This window comes from Medicago sativa, chromosome 1 (genome assembly GCF_051527215.1).
Source record: "Medicago sativa cultivar Bolivia chromosome 1, Bolivia_mono, whole genome shotgun sequence".
NCBI classification, from domain to species: domain Eukaryota; kingdom Viridiplantae; phylum Streptophyta; class Magnoliopsida; order Fabales; family Fabaceae; genus Medicago; species Medicago sativa.
In genome coordinates this window covers 34,919,221-34,934,957 of record NC_140749.1, presented here as the reverse complement: position 1 = coordinate 34,934,957, position 15,737 = coordinate 34,919,221, and the positions used below count along the sequence as shown (strand labels likewise).

The window sequence follows — 15,737 nt, the reverse complement described above, 5'->3', positions numbered from 1 at the left end:
GACCGAGTTTCATTGTTGTATAATTTGAATTGCATATGGAAATGCTCTGGTAAAATTACAGGTAAAAACTGGCCGAAAAATGGCTTGGAAATGCTTAGCATTAATGCAGAACCTGCTGTCTGCATAAATGCTTTCCTCGGCAGTTAACTACCGAGGAATTCCTCGGCAGTTAACTGCAGCCGGATTTCAAATTCCTCGGCAGTTAACTGCCGAGGGGGCAAAAGCGTATTTTACATGTGTGTCCCAGCCATATGGAATGTGTGAACAACAATTTTCTAAGTATGGTATGTTATTGCTCTGGTAACACTGTTTTTTAATACTCCCTCCGTTTTAAAATGAGTGTCGTTTTAGTCAATTGCACACAGATTAATGAATGGAATGAAATAATCATTAGACATAACACTTTTACTAAACTACAATTATTTTATATGAAAAAGACAAACTTAAAGTTGCATTGAAAATTGTGTGAGAAAAAAGTTGGAGTATTTATTGAGGGTAAAGTTGGAAGAAAAAACTTAAAGTTGTATAATAATGTAAAGTGACATTCATTTTGAAATAATTTTTTTTTTTTACTAAAGCGACACTCGTTTTGAAACGGAGGGAGTATATACTATATACAAAAGCATCAAGAAACTGAAAGAAACCTATTAATAAAGCAAATTGGGTGTTCGTGCGGCTTTCGTGTGTTGACTTTGTTGTGCTGTATAACAGCACTCATCATTATAAATAAAAACTTTTACATTCATGCTATAACTTTTCCATGAGAAATGTTAAACATACTCTCTTTCTAACAATTAACTAGCATTAAGAAAATAATTTAGTTTTAGAGATTAATCTTCTTCATACATTGACGGTGTCAATTCTTTTCATCCAATTAAATCAAGTCAAATATTTTTTTTGCGATATTCTAGGAACCATTTTAAAGAGTAGTGTTATGGTATAATTTGATCAGACATATATGTAAAAGACATTTCTAGTATCGATGGACATAAATTAAATCTTTGGTTTTATGTTGTAGATTGACAAAACTTACTGTCAATAATGGGATTAAAATTCATTGACAAAATTAATATAATTTGATACTATGATGAGTGGCTCTATATTTTATACAAAAATAAAAAATTACTGAAATTAATAAAAAGGTCACGATCCATTGTTAGGGTTATTCAACTCTTTCACAATTTCGAACCTTTCATTCTTCTGTAGTGTCCAATTGGTTAAATAGAGAGATTTTAATAGAGGGAATGGATGAGAGATATTTTAATTAGGGTTAAATATGTTTTTAGTTCCTATAAATATACCAACTTTTCGTTTTAGTCCCTCTAAACAATTTATCAACTTTTAGTTCTTATAAAATTTTCAATCACTACTTTTGTTCTCTATTTTTAAGTTAATTTTTGTATTTTTTAATGAAATTGTTCATAAATGTGTACAATATCGTAAAAATATTTCCTAAAAATTAGAATTTTTAAACAAAACATAAATTAAACATGAATTGTTAACCTTAAAAATATATAAATTGATACTTAATTTAGGTTTTGTTAAAAAATTCTTTTTTTTCTGTGAGAGGTTCTTACAATATTATAAAATTTTTTGCAAAATTTTATTCAATAGTATGAATTTCACATATGAGTTTATTTAAAATGAGGGACCAAAGTGAAAATGGGAAACTTTTGGAGGACTAAAAGTTTAAGAATTTTTTTTAATGGACTAAAACAAAAAGTTGACATATTATTAGGGACAAAAAACATATTTAACTCTTTTAATTAAATATATGTTTGGTTAAAAGAGGGGAGATGAGAGAGGGAAGGAGGTGAGAGAATATTATCTAAATGCATGTTTGATTGATAAGAGAAGATGATATTTTTAAAACTAAATTACTAAAGTTTTTAATTAATCTGACATCCTCTTCTCCAACATTTCTACTTTGCTCGTTACATCCCTCCTCTAACTATCCACTCTCACTCTCTCACTCTCTCTCTCTCTCTCTCTCTCTCTCTCTCTCTCTCTCTCTCTCTCTCTCTCTCTCTATATATATATATATATATATATATATATATATATATATATATATATACATGATCCCGCCTCTCTTCCTTCTCTCCCATCTATCCTACTTCTCACCCTCTCTTCCATCACACACCACCACCCTTTCAACTTCTTTAGATCATGGTATCCCCTTCTTAAGAAAATAGACTTTATGATGAAATTTAATATATAATTTATTTATTTCACATTTAAAATGGTTGATTGAACTCAAATATAACTTTTAACGTTATTACTATAATGATATAATTTTATGATTTGAACTTATTATTTTAAGTATAACTAAAAACTACCTCGGATTAATTTATACTCTCATAAACGTTCTCAAGAGTTTGATTTTGCCAGAACCAAAAGATTATGTATAGGTACGTGTCTTTATTTTGTTGGAATTGAAGTTTAATTCTTGTTAGTTTGCTGAAGATGTTGGTATTGAAGTATCTTATACTGAATATAGCGATTTGCAAGCCTGTTTGAAAAGTCAAAAGTTAAGAGAACACAACATGTATTATGCTAAATGAGCTATATAGGTTACCACATCAAATTCCTTCGTATAAGATGATTGTCTCAGAAGGGAATGCACCTCTAAGGGGTTTCTTTGAATTGGATTGTGCTCCTCTGTCAATTGAAACTTGTCAGTTGGTAGGGCAGTAAGATTCAGCTCAAAGCAACCTCTAGGAATGCATTCCTTTTTGTGATGACTCATTTTATACGAGGAAATTCGTTGTGATAACATATATAGTTGATTTTATAGAATACATGCGTTGTGTTCTCTTCATTCTTTTGACTTTTCAAAGGGCGTTGGACACTTCAATGCCAAGATTTTCAGTAAACTTTCAAAAATTAAACTTAAATCTAACATCATGATGATACCACATATATTTAGGGACAATTTAATGTAATGTAGATGAAATTAAAATTGTATAGTTTTTCAATTGATTTTGTGTACTTGTGCCAATTTATTCAAATTTATTCAGTACGCAATTTTATTCGAATTCACGATGGGTTTAATTAGCAATTTTATTCGAATTCATGCATGGTTTAATTAGTCTTCGAGGACATTATATTTTTTATATGACAAAATCATAAAATAAATGCAAATATAAACAAAAATAAAGAAGCAAAAATAATACACATAAAATCTCATTTTATTAAGAGAAATGATATTTGTACAACCATTTTGGTACAACTTTTGTACAACTTTATCTCTCATACTCACATCATGTTTTTATTCTCTCTCTTCCTTTTCTCTCTCAATTGTTTTTGACCAATGAGAAGAGAGAACAACAAAGTTGTCTCAAAGGTTGTACCAAAGTGGTTGTCAAAATATCACTACTCTTTTATTAATATGTTTGATACATTTACAGTAAGGTATGTTTCTTGTCTAGCGAAGGGGGATCGGCGTAAAACTAAATCTGCAATAGAAGAATATATGGAGGTGAAGCAAAACCCTTTTGGGGTAAAGCAAAACCCTTTTGAGGTAAAGCTAAACCTCTAATGGTGTAAGGTGATGGGGGAGAAAGGGAAGGGCAAGGAGAAATAGATGGTGGGGGAAAATGGCTTAGGGTAAAGTATGTTTTTTGTCTAATAAGAAAAAGACCTTCAATGTCAATCTTGAACCTAAACAAACCGCGCTTCTTTGCAGTGCATTGCCATCTCCATCGACCGTTCATACAATCCCTGAAATTTTCAAAGAGGCCTCTTTCTATGAAAGGTCAAGGATGGAAAAACATTGTTGTTGTAGAAGGAAGAGGATGAGAGAATGTGAGAAATGGTGAAGGTTGGAAGAGAATTTATAGGGGGAGAGAATTCCTAGGTTGTATCTAACCATTATGGTGAATCAAAAACGTTTAAAAAAACGTGTAAAATGTTTTTTAACATCTGACCATCGTCCAAACCATCCAAAAACGTGTTTTATGGTGTAGAAAGTTGCATGAGTTAAGTCACGCCACCGGCAAAAGGTGCGTGAGTTAACTCGCGTCACCGTCCAAAGGTGCGTGAGTTAACTCACGTAGGAGTAATTTGGTCATTTAAGTTTGGAAGAAGAACAGAATTCTAAAATTTGATAACGATAGAGAAGAAGATTTTATGTGATGGTGCAATTAAGCCTTAAGGCATTCAAAAAATGTTCGTTGTCGAGAAACGATGATATATATTAAAACCATTTACAAATCATTATAAATAAAATCTTTTACCTGCATGCTATAATTTTTTTCATGAGAAATGTTAAACATATTCTCTTTCTAACAATTAATTAATGTTCATTTTTGCGAGAAGTGAGTGCTGTGGGACTAGAAGCGTCCCTGGAATCTTAGCAATGTGGGACTAGAAACAAACTGCAAACAACTTCAACACTCATCCTCATACGATCCTCACGCGGGTATTGGTCAAATTACCACATTGCAATCTTTGACCCGGCTCTAATACGATGTTAAATAGGTTTGGATCTCTCCCAAAAGCTAGTTTGAAATATGAGGGTACTCGAGCATATTTATACACTCAACAGCTCAGGAACCTGAGCAATGTGGAACTAGAAACAAATTGCAAACAACTTCAAAACCAACTTCAACAATTTGTACATGTGGGACCAATTTAAGTACCCTAAAATAGGTGTCTCCATTGTGGTTGTTCTAATGCTTCTTCAGTCTTGCGTCCTTGAATTTTGGGTAGATTAATTTCTCCTAGCAATTTTATTCTTCTGTCCTTTTTTTACCATTCAATTTTATTCTTATGATAAGAATATGGCGGAGGTTAACTAGATCCCTTTCAAGTGTTGATTTCTAAAGGAGGTTAAAAGTTTAATAGCAAGCTAAGTAAATTATAATTTCAATTTAACTGTCACTGCAGTCATTACAACTGACAAAATGGTTTGAAAGAATTAACATGGTTAAAACCAATGGTCAAAAATTGGAAGCAAGCGTTCAAGTATTCATAAACTTCTTATTAATACGTTACAGACATAAAATTAACATTCTAGAGTAATTACAATTATTTACATTTAAACAAAAAAATAATTTATACGCCAGCTCATCGTGCGGTTCTGAGTCCATTTCCTATGCAGATTTGAGAAGATGTATGTAGCTATGGACTTCATCACAGGCATGCCACTTTCACACGCCTTTATTATTAATTTTGTAGTTATTGACTGTTTGTTGAAATATGCACATTTCATGGATTTGAAGTCTGATTATACTAGCTCTCAGGTTGTGGTTGCTGAATCCTTCATGCATTATGCGGTGGAATTGCATGGATATCCTGAGAGCATCGCTGTCGTTCGTGACAAGGTGTTCAATAGTCGATTTTGGCAACAACTGTTTAAGTTAAACGGCAGACTTTGGCCATGAGCAACTCTTATCATCCTCAAACGGACGGATGGTTAGTCAGAAGCACTTAAAAAATATTTCGAATTGTACTTATGTTGCTTCACATGGTCGGACACCAAGTCCTTGTCTCGGCTGTTGTCTTGGGCCGAATATTGGTATAATAAGTCGTTCCAGAGTAGTATATTGCTATGAACTCATTCAAGGATGCCTGTGGAAGGGACCCCACTGGTCTTACCGGTTACGTACCAATGCCTTAAACCCCAAATGTGCAACTGTTGTTGACTTATGACTTAGAGAGACACAATCCTGCACCAACACAAATTGAACATGACCAAAGCTCAAGCCTTCATGAAGAAATTTGCTGAAAAGAGAAGGCGGTTGTTAGAATTTTACATTGGCGAATGGTCTTGTTAAACTCCTACGTTCAGTCTCACTGCGAAAGAATCATATATTGGGTCTAAGTAATTTGGGCCTTTTCCTATTGTGGTCAGGATTGGATGTGTGGCTTACTAGCTTCAATTGCGTTCGAGTGCTAAGATAAAACCTGTTTTTCAGCAGCAGAATGAGAGGGTGATCATTCTATTCCCTATTTATCATTACCCCTGCTGTAGCAGAATGAACATGGACTGTTCGTGCCTTTACGCATTTTGCACCATTGCGCAGTCTGTAGCAACAGTGGGTTGATCAAGCAAGTCCTTTTGCAGTGTGATGGACTCACGAAGGCCAAGGCTACATGGGAAGACTAGTTGACATTACAAGCTGATTATCTCTCTCTTAAAGGGGAAGGTAATGTGACGTATGCAAACGGCAACATATGCAAAAATCCAAATTATGTTATGATCCGGAAACGATAGCAAATAGAAGTCATAATGCATATCAAAATTTAAAAATTTTAATCAATGAATTGAAAGAAACTACGAGAACTCCAAAATATTATCATCTAGTTGAATCAAAAATTATCAAGAAATTAAATTAGTCTATGTTGCCTAAGAGTAATTTTATTTTACAATTTTATGTATTGATTTGTGCTCGCCACACTTCCATCTTTACACAGACCATTTGCATTCATTCAAAAGAATTGTAAGATAGATATACCTAAGTTGATGAAGGAAAAAAAGTTGCTGGTTTTCCACAATAACAAATTCAAAGTAAAAAGAAACACGAGAATCGCAGCCTTTGATGTTGTTGTCCATTATCTTTTTAGCCTCTTCAACAGGATCATCGTCCATTTCTGTTAGTTCTTTGATTATTATTGAATGCTAGGTATGCAAGTCCTGCAGTAGCCAAAGAACATCCAATTTATATGTGTTAAAGATTCAGAAAAGGCATAACACAAGCCATGCACCGTAAAGAATTTGCATAAAAGATTCATCAAGACATATATGTGCCCTGTTATGGTCCAATGTAGTCAAACAAGCAATGAATCATATAATATTATAAATTCTCCAAATTTGAACAGAAAAATGGATTAATGTTCTAATCATAAATAAAAAACCACATTAGTATAAGGATCAAATAAATCAAAACTTGGATCAGTGGCAGTAACTTTTTCTGGTTCATTTATACACATCGATTGATTGCATTAAGAGAACGTTAGGATGCATTTGATTTCTAAATGACAAAACTAGAAGATCCAACACATCAAAATGACAAAAACTAGAAGAAAGTTCAAGAGACAGAACAAAACTAGAAGATGCAACACATCAAAATGACAAAAAAAATATTAAACTGTTATTCAATTATTCAAGGACAAGTTTTTGTTTCACACACGCAGTAGGTATCTAGTTTTTAGGTACTCGGAATGATTCCAATCCAAATCCAACATGTGTGAATCTATCTGACTCTGCATCATCTAGTCTAGGATATGGCAACACACCAGTTTTCTTATTTAGAAGACAATCTGAAGACAGAAAAAAAGGCTATTCTACTTACGAATCGAATCAGATGACACTTTCAAATTGTCCCTTTGTTCTAGATAGAAAATATAAATTGAAGTTGGTAGAAGATTTGCACATCCTGGTAAGGAGAACTGAGAAGGCATGTATACCATTTAAGTAGTTTAACAGTCCCACATCGAAAGTGTGGAAACAACACATAGGAGTACCTAGCTATAAAACTACAATGTAGACCAATCGATTCAAACACGTTGGAATCGTTAGTTATTGTTCGGTTTTGTAAACTTTGAAATTTTAACTTGATTTAAGTTGATGCATTTTTTTATTCCTCTAGTCTTTTAAAATTTTCCGATTTGCATAATCCGACTAATAACATGGATGATTTTCTAGTTTAGCCTGATTTAGTCGGTCTAATATTAGACATGCCCATTTAATTTATTTTTTACTTTTATTGTTAATTATTTCATTTTTTGGTTCAGTATAATATTTTATTTTTACAGTTTTTTTTATTAGTTTGATCGGATTGGATTATTTTTTGAAAAAATGTAGTAGATATTTGAGTATTTTAAAGTAATTTAGTGGATTGTTGAGGCAGAATGGGAGGGTATTCCTGTAAGCCAAATCGTGACATGATTTGTGGATAAGATTTGTGTACCTTGGGTCGTACTCAAGGAATCGTGACACAATCTTGGCAATAGTGACACGATTTTGAAAGTATATTCAAGGCACTATAAGCATTTCAGTTCATTTTTGAGAGAAAGCTTCAAGAGAGAAAAACTTGGGAAATCAAAGGAGGTAACCTTAGGGTTGATGGTATTTGATTATGGTTCTCTTGGGTTAGGAAACATTTGTAAACATCTTGGGTGAGTGAAAATCATTGAGAGTCTTGTTCTTTGGTGAGATTGGGAAAATGTTAGAAATTAGGGTTTGTTCTTTGTGAGCTTGTTGAAGCTAATTTCTTGTAACCCTTTTGTATCTCTTTGTAAGTACTCATTAATAGTGGATTGGAGAGATCAATCTTTCCCCCAGAGTAGGTCAAGTTGAACCGAACTGGGTAAACATTTCTTGGTGTGTTTGTTTCTCTTCTCTCTTTATCTTTTGCTTGTGGTTTTGAGGTTTTCACTTTGATTCCTAAATTAGATCTAGGTGGTGTTATTATTGTTGTGGCTTGTGTTTACTTTGATATTGGTTACTACTTTATTTGCTCTATACATCATAGTTTATTGGTGTGATTTTGAGTCCGAATTCACAACAATTCTTGTGAATAAATGCCAATGGTTTGTGTAAGGATTGAAGTGTGGCCAGCACAAATCAATACATTTGCTGCTAAGTGCTAATTAATCTTTCACTTTGAATAAGGTGTGTAGCTGACACTATTCTTCTCCTTATGTGACCAAATTATCCTCACCTTATTTTAATGTAGCCTTCACATGTCATACAAGTATCTTTTAGTGAAAAGGAGGGGAAACAGAAAGTTTAAAAAAAAAAAAATTACTCTCAGGCAACATTGACTATTTTCTCAATAATTTTGGATACAAATAGATGATAAAATTCTGGAGAATTCATCATATAATAAAGATATAAGTTTATGACTCTTAAAGACCTTGTTAGTTTGTTATCCAAAAACAAAAATACCTTTGTTAGTATTAATAATTATTAATATCAGTCCTTCCAATGAATTTTATAAAATATTAAAAGTAATAAGATATGATTCTAGTTAAATTGTTTGAGGATAATACTTACTGATTAAATATTGATTGAGGATAGAACAATTGCTTGGGAATGTTGCTAGAAAATAGATTAAGTCTAAAGATTGTATAATTTTAGTATCTTTCATTTCTCATATTAATGAATAATGATGAAGCTTGGTTTGATACTCAAAGTAGTGACATTCATACCATGGCTTAAGAATATAGACGTTTCTGATGCCACTAAAATTCCAAATCCTCGTCACTTTTAGTAGTTTCTAATTTGTTTGGCAGCCCGTAGTGTTGCTAGCTAGATTCCATAGTACTTACAAGTTATTTGAAGCAACGTACAATTCAATATTCATTGTCATATTCACTGTGAATCACATGTTACTGCTGCCACTAGTACAAGAAGTGTCTTACCCAGACTTGAACTTGATCATTAGTCTTGTTTTGTTTCTATCTTTACTTGATCATTAAAAATTGAAAGAAAAAAAGTTAGTACATTAACAGTAAGGTGTCTTTGTTTCAAATTATGCATAAACAGTATGTCAAGTTGACCACGAGTTGGATCGCGATTTTGACTACCATGATGTCAACCCTAGGAAGACTCCTATTGTCTGACCTCCATTTCATTTCTCTTAGTTTATTTATTTTTTGTTCAAAATCTTTATATTAGTTTACATTAAAGGGTATACTTGATTGTTGTTTCCAAATTTCTGATTGAATGTCATTCTTTACCAATGTAGGGATGTTTGATGGTTGTTTTGAAACTGTGAATAATTTTATGTAATGTTAGATAAATTGGAGCAAGAAGATAGCTATGCGGTTGTAGCTTAATGTTGGAGAATAGAAGAAGAGTTATTTATGATCAAGTAAAACCTTAGAAAAGAACTTTGAGTTTGACAACTAGCTAGAGGAAGAGCCATAGGAGAGATCATGGTTTAGTATTCGGAGCTGTCCGTGCCTTGCTGTCAGTTTATTTTCTGTTGTTCTGTTTTTTACTGGTTTTTTGGTGCTGCTGGTGTAGCAGATCAGCGCTGCTTGCAGCTGTTTTTCTGTCTTTGGTGGTTGCTGTTCGATGATGTTTTTTGGGTGGGGCGCATTCAGCTATTGGTGTGTTTTGGGGGTGCTTTAGTTTGGCCCTTGTGGTGTTGGTGCACTGCACTTGGGTGTTTGCAGTCTGGCTGTGTTTTTGGCTAGTTCGGGAGTGAGGCAGGGGTATGCTTGCTCTATGCTAGTATACTTCGGCCTCATTGTTTCATGTCATCGTTGGTTTTGGGTTTTCTCGGTGTATTGATGTTACGTAAATAGGCGGCACCTCTTTGTACCCGTTTTTTCCGCGAGTTTTTTTTTATGGCGGCCACCCCAAACTTTTTTGTCTGGATCTGCCACTAATTGATTGATTGCATTTGATTTGTAAATAATGAACACAAAAAGTAACTATACTGTTTGTACTTCAATGATTGGGTAAATAACAATCGTTTCAAAAGAAAACTTTTTTTTTTTTTTGAGGGAATTTCAAAACAAAACATTGAATGATAGCTAATAATGAATTTGATAGTTTTGTCAAAAAAAAAAATAAAGTAAAAATGATTCAAGTATGTGTGAATGTATCTGACTCTGCATCATCTAGTCTAGGATATGGCAGCACCCCAGTTTTCTTTTTTAGAAGACAATCTGAAGACAGAAGAAAAAACCAAAAAAAAGAAGGCTATTCTACTTAAGAATAGAATCAGATGACACTATCAAACCGTTGCTTTGTTCTAAAAAGAAAATACAAATTGAAGCAGGGAGAAGATTTGCACATCTTAGTAAGGAAGAGGCGTGTATAACATTTATGTAGTTTAGCAGTCCCACATCAAAAGTGTGGAAACAACACATAGGAATATTTACCGATGGAACCATACATATTGGAATCATTAGTTATGAAAATTGTTGTTGACACATTGCATAAGGCTGTGTCACACATGTAAAATACGCTTTTGCCTCCTCGGTAGTTAACTACCGAAGAAAATTGAAACCGACGGTAGTTAACTGCCGAGGAAAATTGAAACCGACGACAGTTAACTACCGAGAAAAACCTCGGCAGTTAACTGCCGAAGCGTGCTGAACATAGGCAGAAACAGAAACATCAGTTTTCCAGTTTCTTCATTGTTCAAAAATCTTCCAAACTTCTCTCAAATTCCTCCAATTTCCATTTTCACGATTTGCAAGCAATCATCTCCACATTATCACAAGTAAGTAGCATTAATCAATGTAATCTTAATGTTAGTTTGTTTAGGTTAAGTTTTTTTTTAAAAAAATTGAGTAGTTTGCATGTGGTTAGGGTTGATGTAGGAATTGAAATTTTGATTATTGCATGTAGTTTATAATTGAATGTAGTTGTTGTGAATGTTGTTTGAATGAGTTTTAAGTACAATGTGGTTTTGAATGATGTCAAATTAACACAATTTGAATATGTTTGAAACTTTGCACACAAAGTGTTTGAAAAAATGCCCAAATGAGAATTGTATTTATTTTTTAGTTAGTTATGTACTTAGAGATAAATGTAGTTGATGGAAATGATGTTTAGATTATGTTTAAGTTGAATGTGATATGAATGGTTATAGAGACAAAAGTGTTATGAATATTGTTTAGAATGTGACGTGAATGGTGTTTGCATTTTATGGTAATTTTCTTTGTTTAATGATGTTTATTTGTTAAATTTTTGTGTAGATATGTCTAATCAAGAGCCACCGATTGATCCATCTAAGATGATTGGTGGTAGGCGTGCGATGACTCAAAGTCACCGGAAGGAGAGGCAAAGGGGGCACATCCCAAAAAGGGGAAGAGGTCGGAGGGCGGATGGTTCAGGGACTTCTCAGCCTTCTGAGGCTTCTCAGGCACAGCCTGAAGAGTCGCAGGTGGTTGACCCGACCCAGAAGGTGGAGTACCTGAATTATAAGGATCGTCATGATGTGACTGATGGTGGGTACGACGAGCAGTATATGCCAGAGCAACAACATACACCAGACGATGATGACATTGCAGCAGCGGCTGCCCCGGAGGTGTTACCTACGGACCCTCCCTTTCCCGGAGGACCGCAAAACCTATCTCTGCTGCACTCTTATGCCAACCATGTGGCATTGCCGCTTTGGTATAATTCAGAGAACGTAAGTGTAATTTTTTTTAAATGTTCTTTCTTTATGTTTAATTATATGTGTGTTTGTTTAATTATTATATCAACGTTTATATGTGTTTTTTTTAAATTTTTTCTTTATGTTTAATTATTTTCTTTATATTTTCTTTCTTGATTTAAATTGTTTTTGTTATATGTTTTTTTTAAGTTTTACATATGCTATGTCTTAAATTAAAAATATGTGTGGCAAATTAAATTTGTGATTTTCTTTATATGTTTTCTTTATTTTTATTTTTGCATTTGTTAAGTTTTATATTTATTAGTTAAATGTTTACATTGTTTAAACTATGTTTATTTTTCTATTATTTCAGTGTCGTAAGTTCCGTACTGTAAAACTGATTAATCATGGCGCTAAGATTTTGACTCTCAGACGTCCAAACGACAATCAAAGATGGTTTTGGGATCCGCTTAGGGAGAGCGGGTTACATGATTTGGTTTTCTTGGGCTACGCCACTGTGCCTCTTTGCTGATGACTCTATGCGAGAGGTGGCATCCCGAGACCAACACTTTTCACATGCCCATGGGGGAGATGACCGTGACTTTGGAGGATGTCGCATGTCTTATGCATGTTCCGATTGAAGGGCGGATGTTGGGCCACCGAAAGAAGATGTTGAGACAGGAGGGAGAGGCACTACTGGTGAATCACTTGGGTGTGTCGAAGAGGGAGGCAGAGAAAATTTGCAATAAAGAGTATGGTGGATACATTAGTTATCCAAAGCTGAGGGAATTATATATGACGCACCTTGGTAGGGCTAACATATTGGCAGATACTGAGGATCCAGAGGAGATGGAGGAGTTGGAGAGGGTTAGGAAATATTGTGTGAGGTGTTATCTTCTCTATCTTGTAGGATGCTTGTTGTTTGGTGATAGAAGCAACAAACACATCGAGTTGGTCTATCTGACGACCATGGAGGACGGCTACGCGGGGATGCGTAATTATTCGTAGGGAGGGATGACACTTGCATACCTATACAGCGAGTTAGATGAGGCCTGTTTTCCCGGAGATAGGCAACTTGGGGGAAGCGTGACACTGCTCACTGTAAGAAAATTTATATTTTATTTTTTTGTTAACTTTTATTTTTTTTGATAACTATTATTTTTTATGTTGTATTTTCCGTGCGCAATAATTTATAAATGTGATTTGTATGGTTTGTGCAGGCATGGTTTTTGGCGCACTTTCCTAAGTTTTATGTTGTTGATCCAAACCCCGACTATGTTGAAAACTTACCGGTTGCGGCGAGGTGGAAGCTTCAGAAGGGTCATGGAGAGGGGGGTCACGTATCGGTCATTGCTTGATCGTATTACGTTTGATGACGTATGTTGGAGGCCGTACGAAGAGCACAGGAACTTCCAGGCTTTCGAGGAGGTATTCTGGTATTCAGCCTGGATTATGTGCGGTGATCGTAGGGTGTACCGTCACTTGCCCGAGAGGGTTTTGAGGCAGTACGGATACGTCCAGACCATCCCTAGACATCCGTCTGAGATTGTAGAGTTTTCACTGGCTGAGATTGTGCAGGCCTTCGTCGACTTCCGCACTCGCACGCTTAAGGCGGCCGATTGGGATGAGCATGCAGGAAAGCATACATGGCGTATGGCAAATGGCTATGTACGATGGTACACCGTTGTGTCTCACCCTCATATTTTGCCACTTCTTCCGGGAGATATTCCGAGGCCTCCAAATGAGGAGCAGATCATTGCAGAGCAGTGGGAGCGGTACGAGGCGAGAAGCTCGCCTGATACATATGACATGGTTAGCAGCGTTGTTGCCCATGCTGATGTGTTTTTGGGTCAGGAGGTGATGAGCACGACCCCTCAGCAGTTGTATGCGGCCTTGCATGATGTTAGGCAGCAGATCGCGCCGATCATTACCAAGAGGCGAGGCCAGAGGCCGAGGAGGAGGCACCAGCAGGACCCAGACCAGCAGTAGGATATTACTAGGAATTGTTGTTTAGGGATTGTTGGTTTTATGCTTTGTTAGTTTCATTTTCAAACTTTGCTGACTTTTGTTCGTATTTGGTTGACATTATGTATTTTAAATGATGTTGGTACATTTTGATTTCATCTTGGTAATTTGCTATCGTGGTGCATTTTTACTTGAATCAAATGTTGATAATTTATTATTGTTGTTGATGTAAAAATATTGGAATAGGTTTGTGTTATGTGTTTTAAAACACATTACAGGTCCAGAAGCAAGTGCTTCTGCCATTTCTGGACTTCAGGACGCCTCGGTAGTTAAAGAAACTGACTTCAGCCATGTTGATAATTTTTTCTCAAATGTTACTTCGGTGATTTTTATTTCCCTTGAACTTAATTTCCCAAATTGTGAAATTATTTAAGTATCAAAGGTTGAAATCTTGAACTATGCCAACATAAAATCCAAATTGATAGTTGATAGTTGATACTTCCAAAATTTAATTCAAGCAAAGAATCTAATGATGGGTTGGACCATTTAGATAAGCCCAATGAGAGGTCTATGCCCTCAGCCGTTTAGCTATTTAAACGTCATCCCATTAGACGGTTAATTATTCATAACAGTGTTGTGAAAACCTAAAGCTAGACGGAATGAGGGTAGTTATCCCTCTCATAGTTGTCGGGGTTGTCTACGTTTATTCTTCATCAACCTAATTCAAAGGTACACAATTTCTTGTTCCTTCTTTTGTTACTGATGATATGCTATAATTTGTATCTATTGATCCATGGCTAAACACTAAAACTTTTATCAATTGGTACCAGAGCCAAGTAGATACAGTTATGGCTATTTCTCTGGAAATAAGAAATCTATGTTTATTATGCCTTTATGGCTATTCGTGGTTTTTTTTTTTTTTTTTTTAAATCGTATGCTATATTTGTTATTTTCCAATCGTGTATGAGACAACCCTTGAATCACATGAATTTCATAAGATCTTGTTGCATATATTCTCTCACCCATGTACGGCATCGCATTGATAGTTATGTACATGATTTAGTATATTATTAGAATACATTTGAGAGAATATCGTACCTATATGTTAAAGCAAATCATGTGAATTTTCTCTTCGCTATGATTATTGAACGATTCATGGGAAACATAATCAGATCACTTTTTGGATTTTCCAAAACCCCAGTTGATTCGATCTATGATTTCTCTCAACGAAATTGATAACTTTTGGAAATAAATATGGGGCTACTCTTACTCGAAGCATCCCCATCAAAACGCCATTAAAATCGTTTTGCGACGCTGCTTATAATCTAAAATTGGATCGGATCGTACCACGGGTCGTTTCGACCCGAATTCTGTTAAACGGGTGATGAAGAAGACTTGCATGTAACCCGCGCGCGTCAGATGTGTGTTAGAGCGTGTGACGACGCTTTAAAATTCTAATGTTTCTTTAATTTATATGCCAAATTATTATTAATTATTATTCTGATTCTTCGGGCATAAATTTTGGAATTATTTTGACAATTATAAATATTTTATATATTATTATTTAGAGAATAAATTGTTTCCTAAAATATCATATTCTCTTATGGTAAGATTCCTTACTCTTATCTGACACTATGAGAAATCTCACTTTCTCATCTCATCTGCGATTAATGTGTCAATGGAAAATTTTACATCCCCAAATTA

At 34.7% G+C, this 15,737-nt stretch overlaps 1 protein-coding gene across 1 annotated transcript; it reads left to right on the top strand.

Annotated features, from left to right (window-relative positions):
* Positions 1-13,343: 13,343 nt before the first annotated feature.
* LOC146954569 (uncharacterized) lies at positions 13,344-14,057 on the top strand. The gene has a single exon (XM_085745089.1). It carries the CDS (start codon positions 13,344-13,346, stop codon positions 14,055-14,057), a length of 714 nt encoding a protein of 237 aa, XP_085601215.1.
* The last annotated feature ends 1,680 nt before the right edge of the window (positions 14,058-15,737 follow it).